At 28.4% G+C, this 22,752-nt stretch overlaps 1 protein-coding gene and 1 long non-coding RNA gene across 3 annotated transcripts; one reads left to right on the forward strand and one right to left on the reverse strand.

The window, feature by feature from the left end:
• The first annotated feature begins 1,509 nt into the window (after positions 1-1,509).
• LOC119684161 lies at positions 1,510-8,316 on the forward strand. Its single transcript, XR_005252715.1, has 3 exons — positions 1,510-1,609; positions 7,995-8,167; positions 8,224-8,316. It is a non-coding gene; the product is annotated as an uncharacterized LOC119684161 (long non-coding RNA).
• On the reverse strand, positions 6,149-22,084 carry LOC119684160 (histone-lysine N-methyltransferase, H3 lysine-79 specific). Of its 2 annotated transcripts, none has more exons than XM_038098129.1 (7): positions 21,482-22,084; positions 19,393-19,976; positions 19,129-19,304; positions 14,815-18,720; positions 14,510-14,749; positions 13,462-13,842; positions 6,149-7,277 (listed from the first exon to the last, which is right to left on the reverse strand). In XM_038098129.1, exons 1-7 carry the CDS (start codon positions 21,758-21,760, stop codon positions 6,208-6,210), a joined length of 6,636 nt encoding a protein of 2,211 aa, XP_037954057.1. In that variant the 5' UTR covers positions 21,761-22,084; the 3' UTR covers positions 6,149-6,207. The 2 variants fall into 2 exon arrangements, with proteins under 2 accessions (XP_037954057.1, XP_037954058.1); XM_038098130.1 differs by lacking the exon at positions 6,149-7,277 and adding an exon at positions 8,158-8,296.
• Positions 22,085-22,752: the final 668 nt, after the last annotated feature.

A 22,752-nucleotide genomic window follows, 5' to 3' on the forward strand; every position in this document is an offset into this window, starting at 1 on the left:
TTAAAATTTAATTTTGCGTATATGCAATTTTTAATTCTTTCTTTAAATTGAACTATTAATTTGTGTATATACTATAGATTTATATATAATATATATATAATTGTTTACAACTAAAATTACACGTTGTCGTTATTTTATTCTTATCATCAATATGGCTTAAATTTAATATTAAATTATTTAATTAATTTTTATTCTGTTTAATATAACTAATTTATGTTACATAATACTAAAAACAATATCTGCTTAGAAAAATATACATAAAACAAAAAATACATATCTTTTAGATTATTTATTTTTATTATTTTCTATTAAATTTGCTAAGTTTCTTCAAACATTTACTATAAGGGCTTCTTTCTTCATTATTTATTCTGTTATTTTTATAATAATATAGTTTATATTTCTTATATAAGAACACTCGCATACAGCTGGTTAAAAATGACACAAGTTACGTTTTATATAAATTTATTATTATTTATTTTATTTGATTAATATAATATAGTTCACCTACCGTACTGTAAAGTAAAAATATGAATTAATTGGATAAATATTGCAGCTTAAAAGTTAAATTGTGAAAATTACTAAATAATAGCAAATAAAGTAAATAATATATAAAACATAATATAATATATAAAACTGCTTCTGATTTTAACAGTAATTCAACATACATTTGTTAAAAATTGACGAAGTAGAATAACAAACTTTATAGTTAAATGATCTTTTCGAAAGCTATAAGTGGATATAAATTAAAGAAACGACTGAAAACGGGTAGTCATATGATGTTATATTCGCATTTCTGTCATGAAATGAAAACGCATTTGACAGTCAATTATAATTGTCATTTAAAATAATATAATGAAAACGAGGTATAAGTAATGAATTCAACTAAAACGACACTTTAAGATTTGTTTCTTTTTGATGAATAAATTATATTAAAATTTTTAACATAATTTTTAATCGTTCGTTATATTACAAATTTAGTAATTTTAAAACATTTCTTAATAACCTATGCTTAGGTTTTTTTTTGTGAATACAGAAATTAATACATGATTCTCTTTTTCTCCATATACCTGTCTGGTTGTGAGTTTACATATTACATCCACTGCTTTATGGCACGTTTGTATTTATTTCTTATCGCTTAATTATCAATAATCGATTACTACAAAGCTTCCGATATTATTTACGGTCTCATCGTTTTCCTTTGCAGTAATAATAATTTAAGTACTTATGTGAAATATTAACCCAATTTTTCTTTTCTCAAATAATTAATTCTCCTCGAATAACTATCAAAATCCAGATCACTTGTGAAAATACATAAAATATAAAACATAAATAAAATTGCAGTTAAATGACATTCATAACATAAAAACTTTTTACATAAAACAATATCTACAATAACATAAATAATGAGCAGCAGCAACACTTTGAAAAAAAAAAATCAATTTAAATTATTGTTTAAATTTATTTTTTCAATGATAAAATAAAATTATCTTTATCATTTTTATAGAAATTCAATTCATATATTAACGATGAGTGGTACAATATGCTGTGAGCTTAAAACTGTACAAGCGGTAAAGAATATATGCAATGATCTCGAAACTGTGCAAAAAATGTGAGTAAAAATTAAATTAATTATAACATTTATAAAGACAATAAAAAAAAAAATAAAATAAATTTTTTTGGTTGAATTTAATAGTTCATCCTTTAACAGTTTACGGCAAGTATTATTAATTTTATGTACAGTATTTAAAAAATTGTTAACATACCACTTATTTTCTTACTTTATGCTTTTTAAATATATTCACAATATTTTTATGTTTATTTCTACTATATTAATATCAGCTATATTTGTGTTTACAAATAAATTTGTCTACAACTGCAATTACCTTTATACATACATATATATATTTATATATATATATATAGATATAGATATATTGTATATTTATTAAATAGCTGCTATATAAATACTTTGTATTAATATTTTGTTTATATTAAAAGTAATTGTTTGTTTAATAATCGCACATTTTGAAATCCCCGTTTTTAATTTGCAAGGAAGTTTATTTGTTATTAAAATATTTCATATTAATTTTTTATTCTGCATAGCATTTTTTACGATAATTAAATACTTAATGTAAGGTCTTCTTTATTATAACTATTGTAAAATGTTAATATTTGTATCTTTTTTGAGTATACTTTATTATTAATACATGTTATGTTTAGAGTAAATGTTAAACTATTTACGTATATATTCTTTTCAGTATTATTTAATATATTTTACACAAGTATAAGTTTTATTGCTATAAAAGTTATTTTCCTGATATATTTTGCTTTATACTATATTTAAAAAATATATTCAAAAATTGTTGTTATATTTCGCTGAGGTGGCAAATTCTTTATTAAAGTCACATAATAATTATACGGTTTTAACGGTATTATACTTCAATTAATTTTTTTTTTTCTCTTATATTTTTGTAATGACTAAATAAAATTTTTAATTGATATTTCATAAAAAGGTAAGAAAAAATACAATATATTGTATTATTTTTGTTGGTTTTTTTACTTATGTTTTTCGTACAGCGGCAAAAATTTTTATAAAATTTAAAGAAAAAATATATAATATATAAAAAAGACCCTGACTATAAGTTGAAAAACGATTTTAGTATAAAGTTTTATTAAGTTTAATGCTTTGTTTCTTTACTTTTATGGTATAAAAATTCTTTTTAATTCGTTTTAATTTTTTTAATATTTAAATATATTTTCATTATATCATTGAACGTTTGAGTTAAATTTTTAATTAAAATTTAATTATATTTTTTCAATTAAACTTCGGTTATTAAATTTTATAGTAAATTTCATATTACTAAATATTAAATGTATATTTTTATATTTTGTTTTAATTTTTTTTCAATAGTTACTTATTGTTATTATAGTTATTGTAATAACATTTTATGCAAACTTTTCTTCTTATTGAATCATATTATTTATTTACATTAAATAAATAAATATTACAACTGCACATCATGCAAAAGTATCTTATTTATATAGTTAAAATTATATTTTATAAAACATATTTACACAAAAATTATGTGTATTAATATGCGAAAATAACAACAACAATTTAGAAATTATATACATATTTGTACAGCGTATAAAAAAATTTAATTTTTTAAAAGAAAAAATGATATTAGTTTTTGCAAATTGACACCAAAATTTAATTAAAAATAATATTTTTTTATTATATTTTAAAATACCACCTAATAAAAAAAAATTAAGATAAAAAGTTTATATTGACAAATTTATTAAATATTATTGTAAATATTTGAAATATGCATAAATTATGTTTTAACAAATAAAATAAAAATATATTTATCAGAATTAACAAATTAAAAAAAAAATTCGAAGTAAGAGTTGACATTAAACAAAGCTTTGGCACTAATGGCTCTCATCTATTTAGAGTTTTAAACTGCTTTATATATAATAAATAGCGATCGTCATTTATTTATTTATTTTTTGTGTTTATTTTATATTTTCAAATATTCGTTTGCTGTAAAGAAATATTCTAAATATTATACACTTTCTAAAACGGTGAAGAAAATTCGGTTAATGTGAAAAAAGAAAACTAAAAAATAATTTTTATGTGCAAATAGTTTCTTGACTGAATTGTTTATTTAATCGCAATCTATATCCTGCATTTATTAATTATTAACTCTACAAAAAAGTTTAAAACGAATGTCGTGAAGAAAAAAATTCCATTGGAAACATCATATTCTTGGTGTTTTTAATTACTAAGCTGGCAGTTTTTACTGTGTTTAACTAAAAGTATCTAAACATTTGTATTTTATTTATTTTCACGATTCCATTGAGAATATCTATGTCTAGTCTATGAGGAGGATTGCTATTATATACACATATGTCCGAAACTTGTAATTGTTCTTGGTCCCGCTTCAAAATTTGTGCTCTAATTATATAGGTATATTATTTGTATATATAAATCAAAACTTTTTTATATAATTTCAACTAATTAATTTAATTTTATATTCTTTTGAGTTTTTAACTAATATAATTAAATTCTAGAAGTTAATTTTTTTTATATCAGATGAATTAATAATGTATTTTAATTATTCGTGAAAGACATTGGGAATATCATTACTATAATAAATAAACGAATTTAATAGCATCTCATCGCATACTTTAAATCTCAAAGTACTTTAAGACGATACTTAATAACAGACGAAGCTGTACGAATCATCGCGCTAACGTCCATACAACTACTCGTTCATAATTTAAACAATTTTCTCTCACATCTACTGCGTTTGACTGTAATAAGTTAATATGGATTTTTTAAAAATTAAATTTCTATTAAAGTATTTCTCGAATAATTACAAATTTTAAACACATAATGAATAAACATTAAATATTATATAACTATAATGGATTAATATAAAATCCATCCATATATGCTTTTCTAAGAACTCAAAAGCTCTTATTTTAAATTTATAGAATATTCTAAAAGAAATAAAAAGATGGAACGCAATTATCAGTAACAATTACAATTTATTCCAAGTGAGTCTAGGCTTAATTTCATCTTCTTCATCATCTACCTCTAAATTATATATATTTATTGGTTCAAATCTCTATTCAGTCGAGACAAAGTCCTGTTATTGAGACATTTGTATTAGAAAGAGAAAAATTAGACGGAAAGTCATATCCGTCTAAAATGTGTACTATATGACACATTCCATACAGTTTAAGATATTGTAGATCTTAGCATCAGTAGTGCTAAAAGAGCGGCAAAACTATGTGTCCTTAAACAGGTGTGAAAAAAGATATGTCTAACACGAACTGTTGTTGATGATCAAAACTGATCAAATATATATTTACTCGTATTTAGTTTGTTAGTGGACATGATACGTTCAATTGATTAGAGATTAGTGCATTACTAAACATAATCTCAACATTATCTCATCTTTTATTACTTAATTGTAGTATAACATTTACGAAGAATCGTTTTCACAACCATATATATAACATATAAACACTCCTTTATTCTGATTCCCAACAGATTTGCTGGCTACCGAGCAATATATTGTGCGTTTAAAAAATTTAATTGAAATGCTTATGAAAAATCTTCACATTGAAGTGCCAATACATCCTGGTACCACCAGAATTTGACAATCAAAAGTCATATTTTAAATCCAACATAAATTTTTAGTTAACAGTAAATGAGAGCACAGTAGCCTAAAACCTATCCAAGCTCTATTACTTATATATTTTTAACTTGTGTATAAACTAAACATTTTATGTATAAACTAAAATTAACTGAAGCAACACTTTCTGATTTCTTGTACTTAGAAGTCGATTCCTTTAACAGCTGAAACATTCCGCCTCTTGTTTTAATTTGGATTCAGTATCTTCTTCCTGGTCCAGAGCAAATATTGTTGTCACAAAAAATGTGGAAAGCACAATATTTATTTTACAAATATGATTAATTGTTTTTTTCCTAACTTTTTAAATTGTGCTAGACTAAATAGCTTTCGCTTTATTATCTTCCGTCTAGACCAATTTGAAGCTGGCCAGTCAAATAAAATAGAATATCGTTTATTGATTACATCAACAATAAAACAAAATTTAAATAATTTTTAAAAGCCATCCACCCACAATCTTCAGATATAACATTTCAATATATACACCAAAACTGAGAGATTTGAACTGAGAGATAATCTCATGATTGTTTAAGATGTAAATAAAACTTTGTTGGATAAGTTAGTATTTAAAGGTTTAAAATAGAATCACATCGAGCTATTGTTACTAATTAAACAATCTTTAATAAAACCAACCGCAATAATAAACTGTAAAACTGTGAGTTAAAAAAGATACATAATTTTAATGAAACAAAAATTTTATTAACAGGAAAATAATGGAAATTATTAACAAAATATAATTTAAGGCAATAAATTTAAACAATTACAAATAAAATTAAATATTTTTGCATATTAATAACATTTGTGAACTTAACAAAGAATAAATTTTTTTTAAAATATTAAATTATCAAATATCAAGTAAAATTAAAATTATACAAAATAAATATTATAAAAATATATCTAAATATTATAATAAATGTAGTATTAACAATTAATAAAAAAGAATATATATATAACTACATCTAGGTTAAAAGTTTGCTAAATAAAAACTAAAATTATTTTACGCTTAATTAACATTAGTCGTTGTTGTTGTGGCCGTCAGTTCCGTTTTATTTTTACTACTACCGTTGTTTGCATTGATATTTGTACAATTACCGCCATTGTTTTCCATAGACCAATCCCAATCTTTGCCTTTAGGTCTGAATTTGGATGATTTGTGATGATGATGACTTGAACTTGAGTAATGATGATTGCTATTGCTTACTTGATGTTCACGATCACGCTCTCGTTCATTATCTCTGCTGCTCCCTGTATTTGTGCTCTCCTTTGGTGATTTACCGGTTTTCATATGTGGGGGAGTGCGATGTTCATTCTCATTTTTCGAACTCATACTCAATGGTCCATTAACGTTAATATTTGTGGCCGGGTTACTTGAATTATTGGAGTAACTCATTTCATCGCAATCGTACTCCCAATTACGTTCACAGAACTTTTTCTTATAATGTTTTTCTGACGATGTCTTAGATTTTCGTTGGTATTTCAGTGGTATTTTTAAGGAATTACCACTACCACTATTGGCATCATTGTTTACTGTAGAACTGTGCGTGGTAACTATGTCCGCAGCCACGGCAGCCGCTACAGGTGGTGGTGTAGCAACAACAGCATTGGGACTAGGTGTACGTGGTAAACCAATATCTGATAAAGGCGGACTCTCAATGGTATTAGTATCTATAGGTGATGATGTTTTTAGTGTGGTACGCATTGATGTTGCATCTGAATGCGAAGATTTCATACTACTATCGCTCAGATGATCACTGACATGATGATGCAAGTGATGCATATAGTTGCTACCATTAGAGCTTGCGCTACTGCTACTACCACCACTACCAATTGGCATATCTAGTTGCGATGATGTCGATGATGTGGATAGAAATGTGCGTGCCATATCTGAATTACTGCTACTATGAGTGATACCCGAATCAGGTGAAGTGTTACAGCTAATTGAAGAAGGTACGGTATCTGTATCAATTGAGCGACGCGTCTTATCCAACTCAGTAGACGCGAATGCAACCAATCGATCAAAGCCCGAACTGACTCGATGCTGCCAATGGGTTTCATCATCAGCAATGCCGTCATCTAGTAATTATAGATAAAAATTGCATTAGCATTAATAAAAGATTTAAGTAATTTTAATTTAATAGGATTAATTGGATAACAGGAAATTATTTTTTATATACATTTTAATTAGTGTGTTGCGAATCATGAATACATAAACAAATGATTTTTGCTTATTAAGCATTTTTAGCATTTTTTTATAATACTAAACTATATATGTAAATAAATATAAACTAAAATATACAAGTTAAGACTGTATACCGGCACCTGAAGCGTTGGAAACCTTTAACCAAGTGAAAGTAAACAAAGGAAACTGTACTTAAATAAAAATGATGAAATTCTTTAAAAAAACATTAGGTAAAACGTGGATAATAATTACTCCTCCTGATTTCCTTTGTTCTATATGGTACTACATACGAAAAATTTAACATTCTAATAATATTGCAAAGTCTGTAATTATCCTATAAGTAATTAATACTATACTATCCTCAAACGTAGAAAGCCTTTAACATTGCAATAAGTATTGATACTTTTCCTATACTCGTATCTTTCTCATATTCACTGTAATGGATTCTTAAAATTTGTATTTTATAAAAAAAAAAATTTTTTTAAATTCATATAACACTTAAGAAACAATTAAAAATAATAAAAAAATATATATATAAAAAAAATAATAAAAATAAAGCCAATTAAAAATCAACTTACCTTCATTAACAAATTTATATCTTTTATTTACAGTAACGACAAAAATATATCTGTTCCTGTTTTTTTAAATTTTGTTCAAATATTTGGGACTTTATATTTGCATAAATAGTTCTAGTATGAATTGTTTGGGTGCGCTTAAAGGCTTTTGCTGTTAGACTATGGTGATCTATTACAATTATCGGCAACTAGAATTAATCCGTTTTTGAGTGAGTAGCACTTTTAGGAATTTTTTTTTTTTGAACCAGATCTTGATTTTTTATAGGATCCGGCTCGAATGTCACTTTTTTGATTTTTTTTGACACAAATTGGTAATGTTCGATGACCCGATTTTGAAACTGTATGGAGTATATAATTAGAGTATAGTGGGATGTATTTTAAGAAAATTACTTAATTTTGCGAAAACAATTAAATTTAAATGTTGAAATTTAAAAAAAATATGATGATGAAATGTGGAAATGTGTTAGTCAGACGATTATGAAGTAAGAAATCCCCCATTCGTTTATATATATTTAATTCAATTATTATCGTAAAATATTATTAACGATATCTACAAGTATACAATCATGTAATTGTTTATATAAAACATTATCTGATATACATACGGATAATTATTAAACGTTTGCACTATATAGTTAAGTCCAATAGTTTTATGCATTAGCTAGCAATAATTATGTATAAAATGATTTACTTTTTATTGTAGTAAAAAATTATTTTATTGAAATTAACACTTTTACCCATATTTTAGTTATGTCTTCCCCTAACAATAATGATGGAAAGTAATATATATCTATTTATATATATCGTGTGTGTCATTAGTAATTTAATAAATGTAACCATATAATATTCTGTTAAATTTACAAATAAAGTGATATTGTAAATAATGTAACCATTCTTTTGTAATCATTGGCGACCTGATATAGCGTCAATGAAACCTCATATTCTTACTGCTACTAATATGATCTAAACGGACAAAGCAATTGATTTTAGTAGTCACAGTATTTAATATGTTAATTTATATCATAAGAAATTATAATTATAAAACATATGTAATTAGTAAATATAATAATTATACTATATTATTTGAAGTAATTTATAAATAAAAAAGCGTAAATGAAAACATTTAATGCAATAAAATTAAAATAAAATAAAAAATAAAATAAAAAAAATGGACTTTAGTTTTACCAAAACTTAAACACCCTTCTATACATAGAACATGGAAAGCAACTGAGAGTACCAGTACACAGTGATTACAGCACATCTTTTGCGCCGCTATATTCTATAGATCTTTAATTGTTCAAAATTTAATTTGGTGAAATAATATTAAGAAACTGAAAAGATTTTCTTAATAAAAATCCTAATCTATAGGTATATCCAAATTAAATAGTACATTAATAAATATTTAAAAACTATATTTAGAGCTATGTGAAACAGGCGATCGATCACCATATTTTTTTGTTGCTTTCAATGTATGTTAAAAAATTGGAAACATTTATGTTCGACGATCATTTGATCGTATTCGTTAAGTGGCAATATATTAACGAATATTAGACGTTTCAATATATGGACAATATTAAGTCCATATTTAAACCCAAACCGAATAGTCTAATTTTCAATAGTCATAATTTAAATTTTTTTTAAATTTCAATATAGAAAGTTTATGAAAATACATGATTTAATAAGCTTCAAAACTAATCATTAGGCAACGCCATGTACATAATGTTAAACAATGAAGTGGCAATCTTTAAAATATATTTGTCGGAATTTTATGATACTTGATTAACAATAACTATTAGTTAACTATTTGCCAAGAAATTGTTGAGTTTAAACGTGGTCGTAAGGAATACTAATGACAAACGTTTGATCGCTCGAATTATATCAGTTATCTAATCTAACACATTTAAGAATAGTCTACAAAATTATTTTGAATGAACGTAAAGTCAAGTATAAGATTAATATGATTACCTTCTGATCTAATATTAGAAGGCAATATAAATACTATTTGCACTAATAACATTTCCATCGCTTCCTTCGTACTCCATAGGTTTTATTTCGACAGTGAAGTCAAAAATAAGGTCTAATTTGAGACTGAAGACAAATGGTTAATTTTGAAAAAATCTTATATTGATAAATAAGGACAATTATTTGTGATGTATATTATTAGCAATATATTGCATTATGATTAAATCAACTGATTTCAGTCATATCGGCATATATTCTAGACATTGAATTAGACTGAGAGACTAATTTCAAATTTATAAATTGCTATTTTGTGATCAAAAAAGAACTTTAATTTTTAATTTTTGAATTCCGACGCTTATCCAATCGGTAAATTTTTTTATTTTCACGCTGGCAACACTATTATACACATTCTTTCAAAGTTTAACGCATATCGTACGATCAGTTTTTGTTTGGCGTCTATACAAAGAAGTCGAAAAATTTTTCTGTGGCGATTTTAACCTTATGGCCTCTATGGTCTCAAAACGCGTTCCTCGCAATAGCGATTTAAGTCGGTGCTTGGTTGATGATATTGGTGGAGTTTTCGGCCAAAAACTGCGGCTTTTTTTGAATGAAATTCAGCTTTTTTGCCACCAGCCGAGAGGCGACGGGTTTCAAACCCAAAACATCAGTTAAAATGTGTTCGATCGCTCCATATGAGATGCCCAACAACACTGCAATCCCTCTAATCGGTTCACAACGATTTTCCAACACGATTTGCTTCGCCGATTCAATGTTTTCTTCAGTAACAGAAGTTGTTGAGCGACCAGGGATCTCATCACCTCATCATGGTCCAAGCTGGTACGACCGTCTTTGAACCTTTTAAACCATTCGTATACTCGTGGTTATAAAAATCGCCACACGAAATTTTTTCGACTTTTTGTATAGACACCAAACAAAAACTAATCGTACGATATGTGTTAAACTTTAACAGAATGTGTATAATAGTGTTGCCAGTGTGAAAATAAAAAAAATTTACCGATTGGATAAGCGCGGGAATTCAAAATTAGGCCTCTCGTTCTTTTTTGATTAGAAGGTATATATAGCTGGTATTCTCTCTAATATATCTACACCAATTTTTAACACTATATGTACAAAGGGTATAAAAAATTAGAAAAAATATTCATATTAAAAATAAATGAATTATCATGTAATTTTTAGGAATTGAAAAAATATTTTAAAGGAAACTTTACTAAAAATATGTTACAATTTTTTAATAAATAAACTTTGAATTAAATTATAACTTAATTTTAATTGTATTAAAAAAAAATAAAATAAATATTATTACATACTACTTAGTAGTTTAAAAAAACGCAGTTACTTTTATATATTAAATTTTTACTAATAAAATTATAATTTTATAAAAATATAAATTCTCATTTAATATTTCTTTTACATATTTTATGTTTTACAAAAGTGTCCTTTAGGTTTTTAAATGTGATACTGTCAAAATCCATATCCCACACTTGGGGATTCTATATAACGTATTAAAATAAACAATTCGCGTTTGATTGGCTCGATAAAAAAGTGAATAAGCTAATATGCCGATTATCCAACAAAGAGAATTCATAAAATTATTATTTTAGTGTTTCTTCGATGAAAATCGGGATCAAAAAATCAAATTTTTGATATGAGAGTCTCAGCACGAGAAATAATCACAGTATTGAAATAGAGGATAAATCAATTCATGACCAAAACATTGCGTTAGAAATGTTAATAAATATATATAATCCAAAAGCCATTCAGGTGCTGAGTAACGATGATCGAAGAAGAATATTTGAATTTTAGGATTTAAGAAAAAATAGATAGTTTGAGTAATTTTTCTATTACATTACATATCAATATAGTTTAGTTTTCGAGATATCTAACTTTAAGACTGACAGTTTTTACATGAAAACCATTATTTGTGACGTCTTTTTGTTGTTAATCGTCGTTTGTGGAATCAATGTAAAAATTGCATATATTAGTAGTTGGCGCTAGTGTAATCCATAAAAATAGTTTCCAACTGTAAACATCGATTTTTCTAAAAGTAAGCTACATCGGCATGTTGACATGTTGCGTTGTGCTCAAAATACTAGTACTGACAGTGTCTCAACCGTGAGATCATGTGTCGGTATTTTTATTCAAGTGAGCTTTGATTGGTGCTCAAGACCGCACCTCCAAGCGATCTTAACTTAGCTACTACCATTAAAATCCTTTATCGAATTGGCGTGCTTGGACATTTATTATGTTCGTATTATTATCTCCGAACATAGTTGTGATAGCAATTTTAGTAATAATATATTTTTCAAACATTATTTAGGAAATGTGTTCTTATAATTACTTATAATTATAATTATGACTTCTACCTAAACCGACTTTAGTGTTTGTGAAAAAATGAGTGTTTGTTAAAATCTTATCAAAATTTATTCAGTGTAATCAAACGCAGGATAAAATTATATAATTTTAAAAATATTTAACAAACTAATTTTTATCCACATTTAAAATCCTAAAGCAGCACTTTGACAAAGCTTTGCTTGTGGGCTTTGCAAACAAGGAATAAATTAGTATCAATTTAAATTTAGTATCAAATTAATTTTAAAAAATATTGTATTATCTATATATTCCAATACTTATTATTTAAGGAATTTTTGTCAGTTTTAAAAGGATAATTTTGTAGTGCTGTTTAGAAGACAAAAAAAAAATGCTTAAACCAATAAAAAAGAAGTATTAAACTTAAACCAAAAGCTTATAACCACGTTAAAAAAGCAAAAAAAAGAAAGGAAACAAAAATAATACAAAACAAAAGTATTAAAAATAAAAATTGCTGAAAAAACAAAATAAATAATAAATAATTACAAAACATATAAAGAAAACCAAATGAAAATAGCATGTAATGAAAATATATTTATTTTGTTTAGTTTTTTAAGTGTTATATGTAAATTTTGCAGTGCTTATAAGTTAAATTTTCATAATAAATGAAATAAAGTTTAAAATAGTAATAATATTTTAATAGAATTAATACAAATATTAACACATTGATGTATATCAAATACATAAAATTTGTTCAAGAGTTTGTAATTGGCTTTTTAAAACAGAATAGTACTACGGAGTTTTAATAAAAACATTTAAGCTAAAGCAATTAAAACGTGATAAATTTAATAAAATTAAAATGTTTAAAAGATAATATTTTAAACACGTAAATTTTTAAAAAAGTAAATATTATAAAAAATAATAAAGAGTTAATAATAAAAGTTATAAACATATAAAAAAATATTGAATATTAAAAAAAAATGTTGATGTTGTAATAAAATTATCATGAATAATAAAATTATTAAAAGAAAACAGTTGGTCTATTTACACATAAGAAAAATAAAATATTACGAAGGTTTTTTTTGATGCTTTTTAATTCGTACAACTTTAATTTTTTTTTTATTAATGATTTTTTTCCCGATATTGCTAATTAAATTTGGGCTATTGCATATGGTGTTAGCGTTGTTAGGTTCATGGATTGTAAGTATCTTACCGTCATCTGCACCAGCTCGCCCACTTATGATTGATGTCGTATTTGGTGGTTGTTGATTTTGCTGACGTTGTGAAGATAATTGCAATGGCCTCTCATCACCCATTATTGAATTAATTTCTGGACTCATAAGTAAAGGTTCAAGTGGTAATTTTGTACGTCTAGCACTATTTGGAGAAGGCGTTGATGAGGACGGTGTAGTATGTAAACCACCATTCACGTTTGCATAAGGATTATTCAAATTATTATGTTTTAACTGCTGCTGTTGTTGTTGTTGATTCTGTTGTATATGATGAGTTGAGGAGATTGAGTCTTGGGAATAATGCGGAATTTTAGGTGGCCGAGGTTGATTGTTTACCATTGGAGAGGTGCGTTTAAGACCAGCTGTAAAATACACAAATATTTACAATTGTTTTCTAAAATAACTTTTAATAAATTACCACATTCTACCTTTTATATCAGTATTTAAGAGACTAACTTAAACATTCGAAAATTAATTAATTTAACATTTTCTGTTCAACCCTTATGTATATATATATGAATATTATATATATAGAAATTCTTAATATGTATGTACCTATTGCGCATAATAGATCTTTTAAGTCGAGGTGCATTCATAGTCGATTATTTAATAATAATTTTTTTTTTGTTTTTCTTTTCTTTTTTTGTTTTATTGAAAATGGTCCATGAAGTACACCAAAAATTTCTGTTATAACTAAACCAACTATAATTTTTGTTTAAAATCAACAAATAGAATTAGTGTTTTTATTTACATATTTTTTACATTATTTAAAGTAATGTAAAATATATTCTATAGTCATCTTTATTATTATGAATTATTATGGTATTATGAATCTGAAGATGACTATAGATTATAATCGAAATATTGACTCAAATAAAATTTTTTAAAAATCGTATTAATAACTATTGGCCAATTAGCCCGTTTAAAAACAAAATCATTATTGTATTTTTACAAAAATTTCGAATAGCATTAAAACTAAATAAGATCTGGCGTTTGTGTTATTTTAACTAATGTTTTGACATGTATTACCTTCTAGTTTTGGAGATGACTCGTTTTGTGTTAAATTATTTATTGACGTGCTCTGATACGACTGATGGTGTTCACTATTATGTACATTTAGATTGTTCACATGATGCGCTGCATTATGTTGCTGATTATGATTATGTACTTCGTTATTAGTTGCAGCAGCTGCACGTCTTTGGCGCTCCTCATTTTCTTCTTTAAACTTACGCGTTGCCATCACGTGATCTTGTAAAGAAGCAGCCAAACCTAAAATGTTTTAATATAAAAATTTAATACATATGTATATACAAATTATAATTATTGGCTTTTACCTTCCAATGGCGGATTTCCATTATTTAAACGACCCATGCGTCCTGAATTACGTTCCTTAACAGAACTGGATTTATGTTGTTGTATTTGTTGTTGTTGTTGTTGTTGCTGCTGCTGCTGATGCTCATCATTAAAATATGCTTCTATACAACCCTTCATTTCAGCTCGTGGCAATGCTACAGGTTGATAATCTCTAGCACGTGAGCTTCTAGTAATTTGATTATCATTCGAAGTGCTACTGATTCGTTTAGATGTAGATAACTGATATGGTGTTGCATTGCTTGCGTTACGATTATTATTTCTTGTATTTGTTGTACTTGAATCATGCACATTAGCATTAATCGCTTTGTGATTATACGCCACATGAGCTAATGTAGCCAAATTATGTGCAACTGGTGACTTTCGTCCAGGATTGGCATTGGCGTTGGCACGTGAAGATATATCCAAAACATTAGAGAAATTATTTGCAATATGCATATTAGATGTTTGTTCATCAATTAATCGCACATGAACTCGTTCTGGGCGCTGTGCATTAGGATTTATTAATAATCTATCATGTAAACGCGCCTCATTAGAACGCTCTCTTTCGCGTTCCGCAAATAGGTTACGTTCCATAAAATGATTTCGTTCTGGTGCAACAATACCTGAGACTGAACCAACTGCACTCATATCAACGGCTGCATCTATAATACTTTGATGAGATATCTCTAATGTACGTTCGATTTCAGTATTGACTAAGTCCCCAATTGTTTTCGACATTGGCATGCCACTGTTATTAGAACCGTTTGAAATAGCTGACGCAGGTAAAACTTGATTCAGTTTTTCCTGTGAAAGATGACGTCGCAAAGCCATTTTAGCAGGTGAAACTTGTGTATAGTCAGGTTGTGAAGAGTTTGAATTCGGCCGAGAATTGGGTCTAGGGGGTTGGTGATGTTGTGTCGACTGTGAAGCGGCCGATTCTCGACTTACACTTCGCTCATGTGACATCAAGCGATCACGGGTTGGTGGAAAATACATAAGAGCCGAATCGGAGCTAGCAGAACCCGAACGTGGAGCTACTACATCATCAATAAGTTCACGACTGCTCGACCGCTGTGCTGCAGATATAAAACTATCAGCAGTTGTGGGCGCTTTAAATTCCAATGGGAGTATATGGTTATGCATTGAAGCAGACATTGCGTGTTGCTGATGCTGTGATGCTGCAGCAGCCGCCGCCGCCATAAGCAATTGTTGTGGGTGAAAATTCTCCAAACTGGCCGCGTTAAGGTTATTACGCTGACGATGATTGTAAGCTAAATCGGTAGGTATTACGTTCGATCCATTTGGATACAATGCTTGTTGCGACATATGTGCCATATTATGCTGTTGCAGTTGATGAGCAGGTACATGATGTTGATATTTCATTGAACTTGCAGAGGTATCTTTTGTGCTGTATTTTTGGGCGGATATTGCTAAGGAAGACGATACGGTTTGTTGTTTATTACTAAATTTATTATGGTGTGATATACTTGAGCCAGGAGGTATACCGGCTGAGTGTGGTGGGGTAACAGGAGAAATAGTGGTTGTTGCATTTAAATGTGTAAGACCTTGAGCAGCCACGTTAAGAATATTGTTAAGATTGTTTGACCCCTGCGACGGTGGGGGCAAATGATTTGCTGAAGACACAGCAGTAGAATGTTTACTGCGTTTAGACGTTGAGGGTGGTTGTTGTACTATTGGTTGTATAGTAGCATCGTGCATATGCGTCATGCCGTTCGGTAAGTGATGGGTCGCTGCTTTACGATGTTCTTGATCTTCATTAAGTGCCGATGTAATAATGCTCTTAAGTCGATCTTCAAAGTTTGCTACCTTTGGCGATTCTTGTATACCAATATTGTTTGTGTTGGATTTCCTTAAGCCAGGTAGTTCACATTTAGGCAACATTCCTGAACTGCTTCTTACTGAATTGGTCGCTGTAGGAGATGCTACATTTGTGTTTAAAACCAGTTGACTTTTGGCAGATGGTGCTGGCATTAAAGTGCTGTCCTGTGCACCAACATATGCAGTTGGCACGTCATTATTGTTTCGTGAATGCTTATAACTGCGTTTCTCATCATGATGTTGATTATTATGCCTACTGTTGATTGCAGTAGTGAATTTTCCAGCCTCAATCTGTCGACCAGTTTCAAGTATTTTCTGAGCTAATACTTCTGGGTTACTTTCTTCAATTTTGCCAACATCAGGTACATCAGGCCATTCTTGGGAGCGTGTACGATGGTCTCGACTACGACGTGAAGTTTTAGTATGACTACTCGTTTTAGATGAATTTACATTATTTGGCACTGCTGAGTTAACAGTAAAGTTATTGTTATTAGTTGTAAGCTGTAGAGGCTGTAAATTATTTCCATTTGGATTACTCGCCGCATGTACTGTTGGCAAATGGAGTTGGGTAGTATGTGTTGCAGAAACAGAAGTAGCTAGAGTCATATTTGTGCCTTGCGCTAATAATGCTGCTGCTGTTCTGCGGTCATCCATTATTTTTTCCAACGCTGCTGTTTCTTGTTGAAAACAGTCCACTTGACCGTTTAACTTCTTTCGCACTTGCAACGTATTCCAAATCTCTTTCAACAACACATCCTTTGCCTTCGATTCTGATATTTCGGGAACTGAGTTGTGACCATTTAAATCGGATTTCGTGCGACCATTTATACAAAAAGATTTTTGGTATTCAGGCAGCGATTGCAAATGCATTCTTATTAAACGTTTCTGTTCTATTTCGCAAATAGTAACCTGAGATTGCATTTTCTTAACCATATTTTGCAATTCTTTGTGTCTATTAACAATTTCCTTTGCTTTAACGATTAAATTAGTGGATGATACAACATCTAAACCAAGTTCATTTAAACGCGCTTTTAGCAAAGCCACACTGTCATCAATTAATGTTTTAATTTGTTTTTCCAGTTGATTGATACGACTTTTGATACGTTCATTACGCTCCTTTTCAAACATAATTTGCTGTTTTATTTGTGGTACAAAAGCAGGATTTTTCATTTGCTCAATTGTATTCATATATTGCGAGCGTATTAGATCTAGTAATATTTGCAAACCGTATGGTGTGTTCTGTGGCGCCTCTGGTATGTCCAATTCAGTGTGTGACATATTACCAGTTAATAATGATGTCAATTGTTGATCTACACAGCCAGGAGCTGGCGGTAGTTTTTTACTCATTTTCTCCACTGACGTGCTTAACAAGGTTTGTTTATGTAACACATCCAAACCAACGATCTTTAGCGACTTACGTCCGCGTCCTCCCTTCTTCATGCGACCTTTACGTCCTTTTGCTCCATTTGAAGCGGAAGCTCCACCGCTACCTGCATTGTCTTCCTTCGAGGATGATTCTTTGCTATTAGCTGCTGCTGCAGCAATAGCTTCCGCACGTTCCCTCGCAGCAGCTTCCCTTTGAGCAGCAGCAGCTGTTTTGTTTGCGATTGCTGCCTTTCTCGTAAGCTTCTTGCGTTTCTTTTGTGTAGTGATACGCGTATTTCTTGAGTTCGTTGTGCTACTGAAGTTATTATTTTCTTCGTCATCAGATTGTGAACTTTTACCTTTTGAGCTGCACCAATCAGACCATATTTTACGAGTTGTAGGACCTGTCCCATTACTTACATTCGTACCATTCGCTGACGCTTCGCAATCGCTTTCTGTGGATGTGTCCATATCAATGTTGCGTTGCGAATGTGTTTGTTGCGGTGGTTGCTGCTGCTGCTGCTGCTGTTGGTGTTTGTTTTTAGACGCCGTCGCGTTGTTGTTAACATTCGCTGGCGAGTTGGTACGGTTATTGGTTGCAACAGTTGAATTTGAATTTGAGTTATTATATGCGGTATTATTCGCTTCGCGTTTGGCACGGTCGCGGGTGGTACGTGCAGAACCTAATAATAAAAATAAAGAAAATTTATATGAAAAAAATATATATTTTTGTAGCAATGAAAAAAATATATGATAATCAATATCACAAATATATTTATTTAAAATAAAAACACCAAATAGGTTTGAAAACGAATTTTCTAAACGAAATCAAATAAAAGTTTAGAATAAGCCAAATGAATGAATAAATAAAAATAAATGCAATATGAATTTTTATAGTTCGTTTGCATTTTGTATGATTGAAACGACGTTCTCTTGATTTGATTTGGTATTCATTTCTTGTCTTTAAGTTTGTGAACTATTTTAATTGGCATTTATATTTTGTTTTTATTGTGCCTTCCTGAAATTGCTCCACAACTCGCATGGGTAGTGCTAGAGCAGAGTTCCCAGTGCGCTTCCAGTTTGCTACTTACCGACGTGATCATTTTCAGCACCTTTTTGAATTTTAAGACGTTGAAAATAGCGTTCCAATATTGTACGATCTATAATATGTAAATAGTAAGATACTGGCTTACAAGTCCAGGATACGGAACCCTTTAGTGGTGGTATTTCACTGACATGCATTATGGTGCCAATATCACTCAAATTTCTGTAAAATTTATTAAGAGAATTATTTATTTGATATATTATTAAAAAATAAATTATTCGTAATATACAAGATGGAAAAACTAAATTACCTATCAGTTATGCGAAAATTTAATGGGCAAAAAGATTTCGATGATACTATACGTGCACTATCACGTAAATCAGCAAATCGTTCTTTTAGCTGATGATCAACATTTGGACCGAAGGCAAAATTATTTACAAATACCAAAGTTGATGATGTTATTTTCTCACGATGTTCGTCCACCAAGAAGTCACCCTTTATTAATTTGTATTCGCAATATCGTTTTCCAAACCAGGCCATGAACTGACGAAAATACGCATCCATGCGTTCAGCATAAGCGGCAGGTGTATCAGCCTTCTCAATACCAATGCATGTCTTTAAAGGAAATGAGCCAGCCATTTGTAAAACGACTTGACCCACACCTGAGCCGAGATCAATGAAGGTGTCTTCGTTGGTTATATTTACATGTTTGATCATTTGTTGTACGAGTTCATATGATGTTTCACCATAAACCTCCGGTGAAAATGGTACATATGTATTTAATTTTTCTGGATCTAGTACGGCAGCATTATAAACTAATTGCAGTATGTGTCTTAGAAGGCTTGGGTGAGCGAATTTATTGAGACGCTCGGCAGGCAGTGAAGTTCCTTTTTCCTATTAAAAATTATAAAATATTGTGAACGTTAATAAATAAATACACTATCTACAATATATTGTATAATTAAATAAAAATAAATAATTTGTATTTCTTAATATTTTAAATAAAATTTGGGTACTTAATTATATGTTGAGCAAAAGTAGAATTAATGCTACTTGTTATTAATTTTATTATATTTCTAAACTATCTAAGACTCACTAATGCAGCTAACTGCACCTAAAGAGATATATGTTTTTAGAGTTATCCGATCTTTGTCTTAGATCTATTTACCTACATAGTTAATACAGTATTGATCACTATTTTTTTCGGAGTTTCACAATATGCATTTAAAACGAGGCAAGTATGTTTCTAATGAACTCTTAATCTAGTTTCTACATACCAAAAACTACATAGAAATAAATTTTGGAAACTCATTTGAAGCAAAGTGGAAAAACGATGGTTTGGTATTACTTTAAAAATAAAATTTGTGGCATATAATTATTTCTGAAAAGTCCCTCACTGGAGTATACTGTTGTCATTAAAGTAGATGTATAATGCGCAGATAAGTTATACTTTCTGGCAACAAGAACGTCATGCTTGATGTACTAAATATAAAATTTAAAAAACTCTAATAAGGACGATATAGATGTTTTTGGTTACCTTCAATTATAATAATCAAAATGAATAATATTAGCTACACTAGCATCTAATGTTATGGTATATACCCTTATCTTTCCAAACCATTGAGTTTAGACAAAGTTATTGAAGCACCGTATTGGAAATGCATATCTAAAAAGTAAACTAATTTTAACCTTTTATTTAGAATAGATCTTTAGATGAGAATGAAGTTGTAATGAATATAGAAAACCGCAAAAAAACTAATCACAAAAATTTCAATACATTAAGAAATATTGTTTAAGGTTTTCCAAAAAGCAGTGAAGTACAACAACAAAAATTATTTTTATATTAATTTAATTAAATGAATTTTTGGCTAACGATACAACTGTTTCGAGTATTTCTAAATAACCATCATCAGTTGTCTTGGAAATAATTCTGGTATTTAATTATTCGTAAATAATTTTTTGAGTCTGCAAGTACCAGGTATCGAACACGTGCCCTTCTTAATTTGAACCTTAGAGTTAGCATTCATTAGTCAACTTATTATTATTATTAATTTAATTTTAATATTAATAATATTTATTATTATTAATTTAATTTTAATATTAACAATATTTAAATGTCAAAACCTAACTTAAAGTCTTATTTTTAAGATATTAAACATTCCTATATTGAGTTGGTATATTATTTATTGAATTTGATGGTTTTGGAAAATATTATGATTTGAGCTAAAATTTGTTAATTTTTATTTAGAAAAAGTGCTTGAATCTATAAAATTTTAAATTTCTCTTAAACCAACTTTAACCCTAAAATACTAAATATAAATTATAATTTTTTAAATGATTGTTTTTATAAAATAATGGTCAAATAATTTTAAACATAATTTGTCACTTATAACACTTACCAATGCAACAATACTGTCTACAGCCTTGTTAAATCGATCGACAAGATTTGTCATAGTCTTATAGCAGGCAGTGTCGATTTGATTGAGATTAATCTCTTCGAATGCAGATGAAATACTTGGCAGATCATCACAAACGAATTTGATCGTATCGATAATATCGATGCCATTATCATGTTTATCCTGACCGGAACCAACTTGTAAAGGCCACGTATATGTAACGACTTCAGATGATCCAGCTGGCGAACGCAACACCAAGTCCTTGACTTGTGGTGTTGCCATATTGCAGTATTTGTACTATGTTTTTTGCGTTGGTTGTGCAGCTACAAGCACCGCTCCAACCAACGCTTTTTTCAAATTGTAGCGTCACTTTTCTAAATTCTGCTTTCAGTTAAGTTTTTTAATCGATGAACGATGATGATGAAGTGTTGTTTATTGTTGTATTGGTTGGCCAGTATTTTTGTTTGTGTTGCACTAGTTCTGATCTTATTCTTATATATTTAATTAATTAAATAATTGTATGTAAATTGAAAACACTTTGTGGTGATGGGTATTTAATTTTTAGTCCGACGTTGTCTTTATCTTACTCTCGTTTATATTAATATATTTTATTGTTATATATATATATATATATATATATATTTTTTTTTTTTAAATAATTATTGTTATTCTATCATATTATTTTAGTAATTTATTTAATTTCTGTATATTTGGTAATATGATATATATTTTATTCGAATCTTTTCATATTTTTAAAAATATTTCGATTAATAATACCATAATCAACATCAAGAAAAGTAACATAAAAGTAATTAATGACAAAATAAATTTGGCGTAGAAATGATGATGACAATGATATCTGTGTTCGTGGTCAAAACTTTAACAATGTATATAATGAATATGTAGTTTTTGCGGGGCAGATATTGCGAACGTTTCCTAACCCACGAAAAAAACTATATTTAGTTAATATTGACGTATTTATTACTTGATTTAATTTATTTACAACAACAAAATATAATAACAATTGATGATAGTTGCGTAATTTAATATTTTGTTGTATGTTAAAACGATTCATTTTCAAAACAAAGCATCATTATTTACAATAAAAAAAAGAACAAAACGAGAGATATTTTTTCTATACTGCCGACTTAGTACGAGAACTCTAAGTTTTTTCACCGAGATTATTATACAAAAATTTACACGTCCGAAATTCTTTATTGGATTGAGTTTTTATTTAGATACGTTTCTTGCCAAATCAGCAGTTTCAGATTTAC

This window comes from Teleopsis dalmanni, chromosome 2 (genome assembly GCF_002237135.1).
Source record: "Teleopsis dalmanni isolate 2A chromosome 2, ASM223713v2, whole genome shotgun sequence".
Lineage (NCBI taxonomy): Eukaryota > Metazoa > Arthropoda > Insecta > Diptera > Diopsidae > Teleopsis > Teleopsis dalmanni.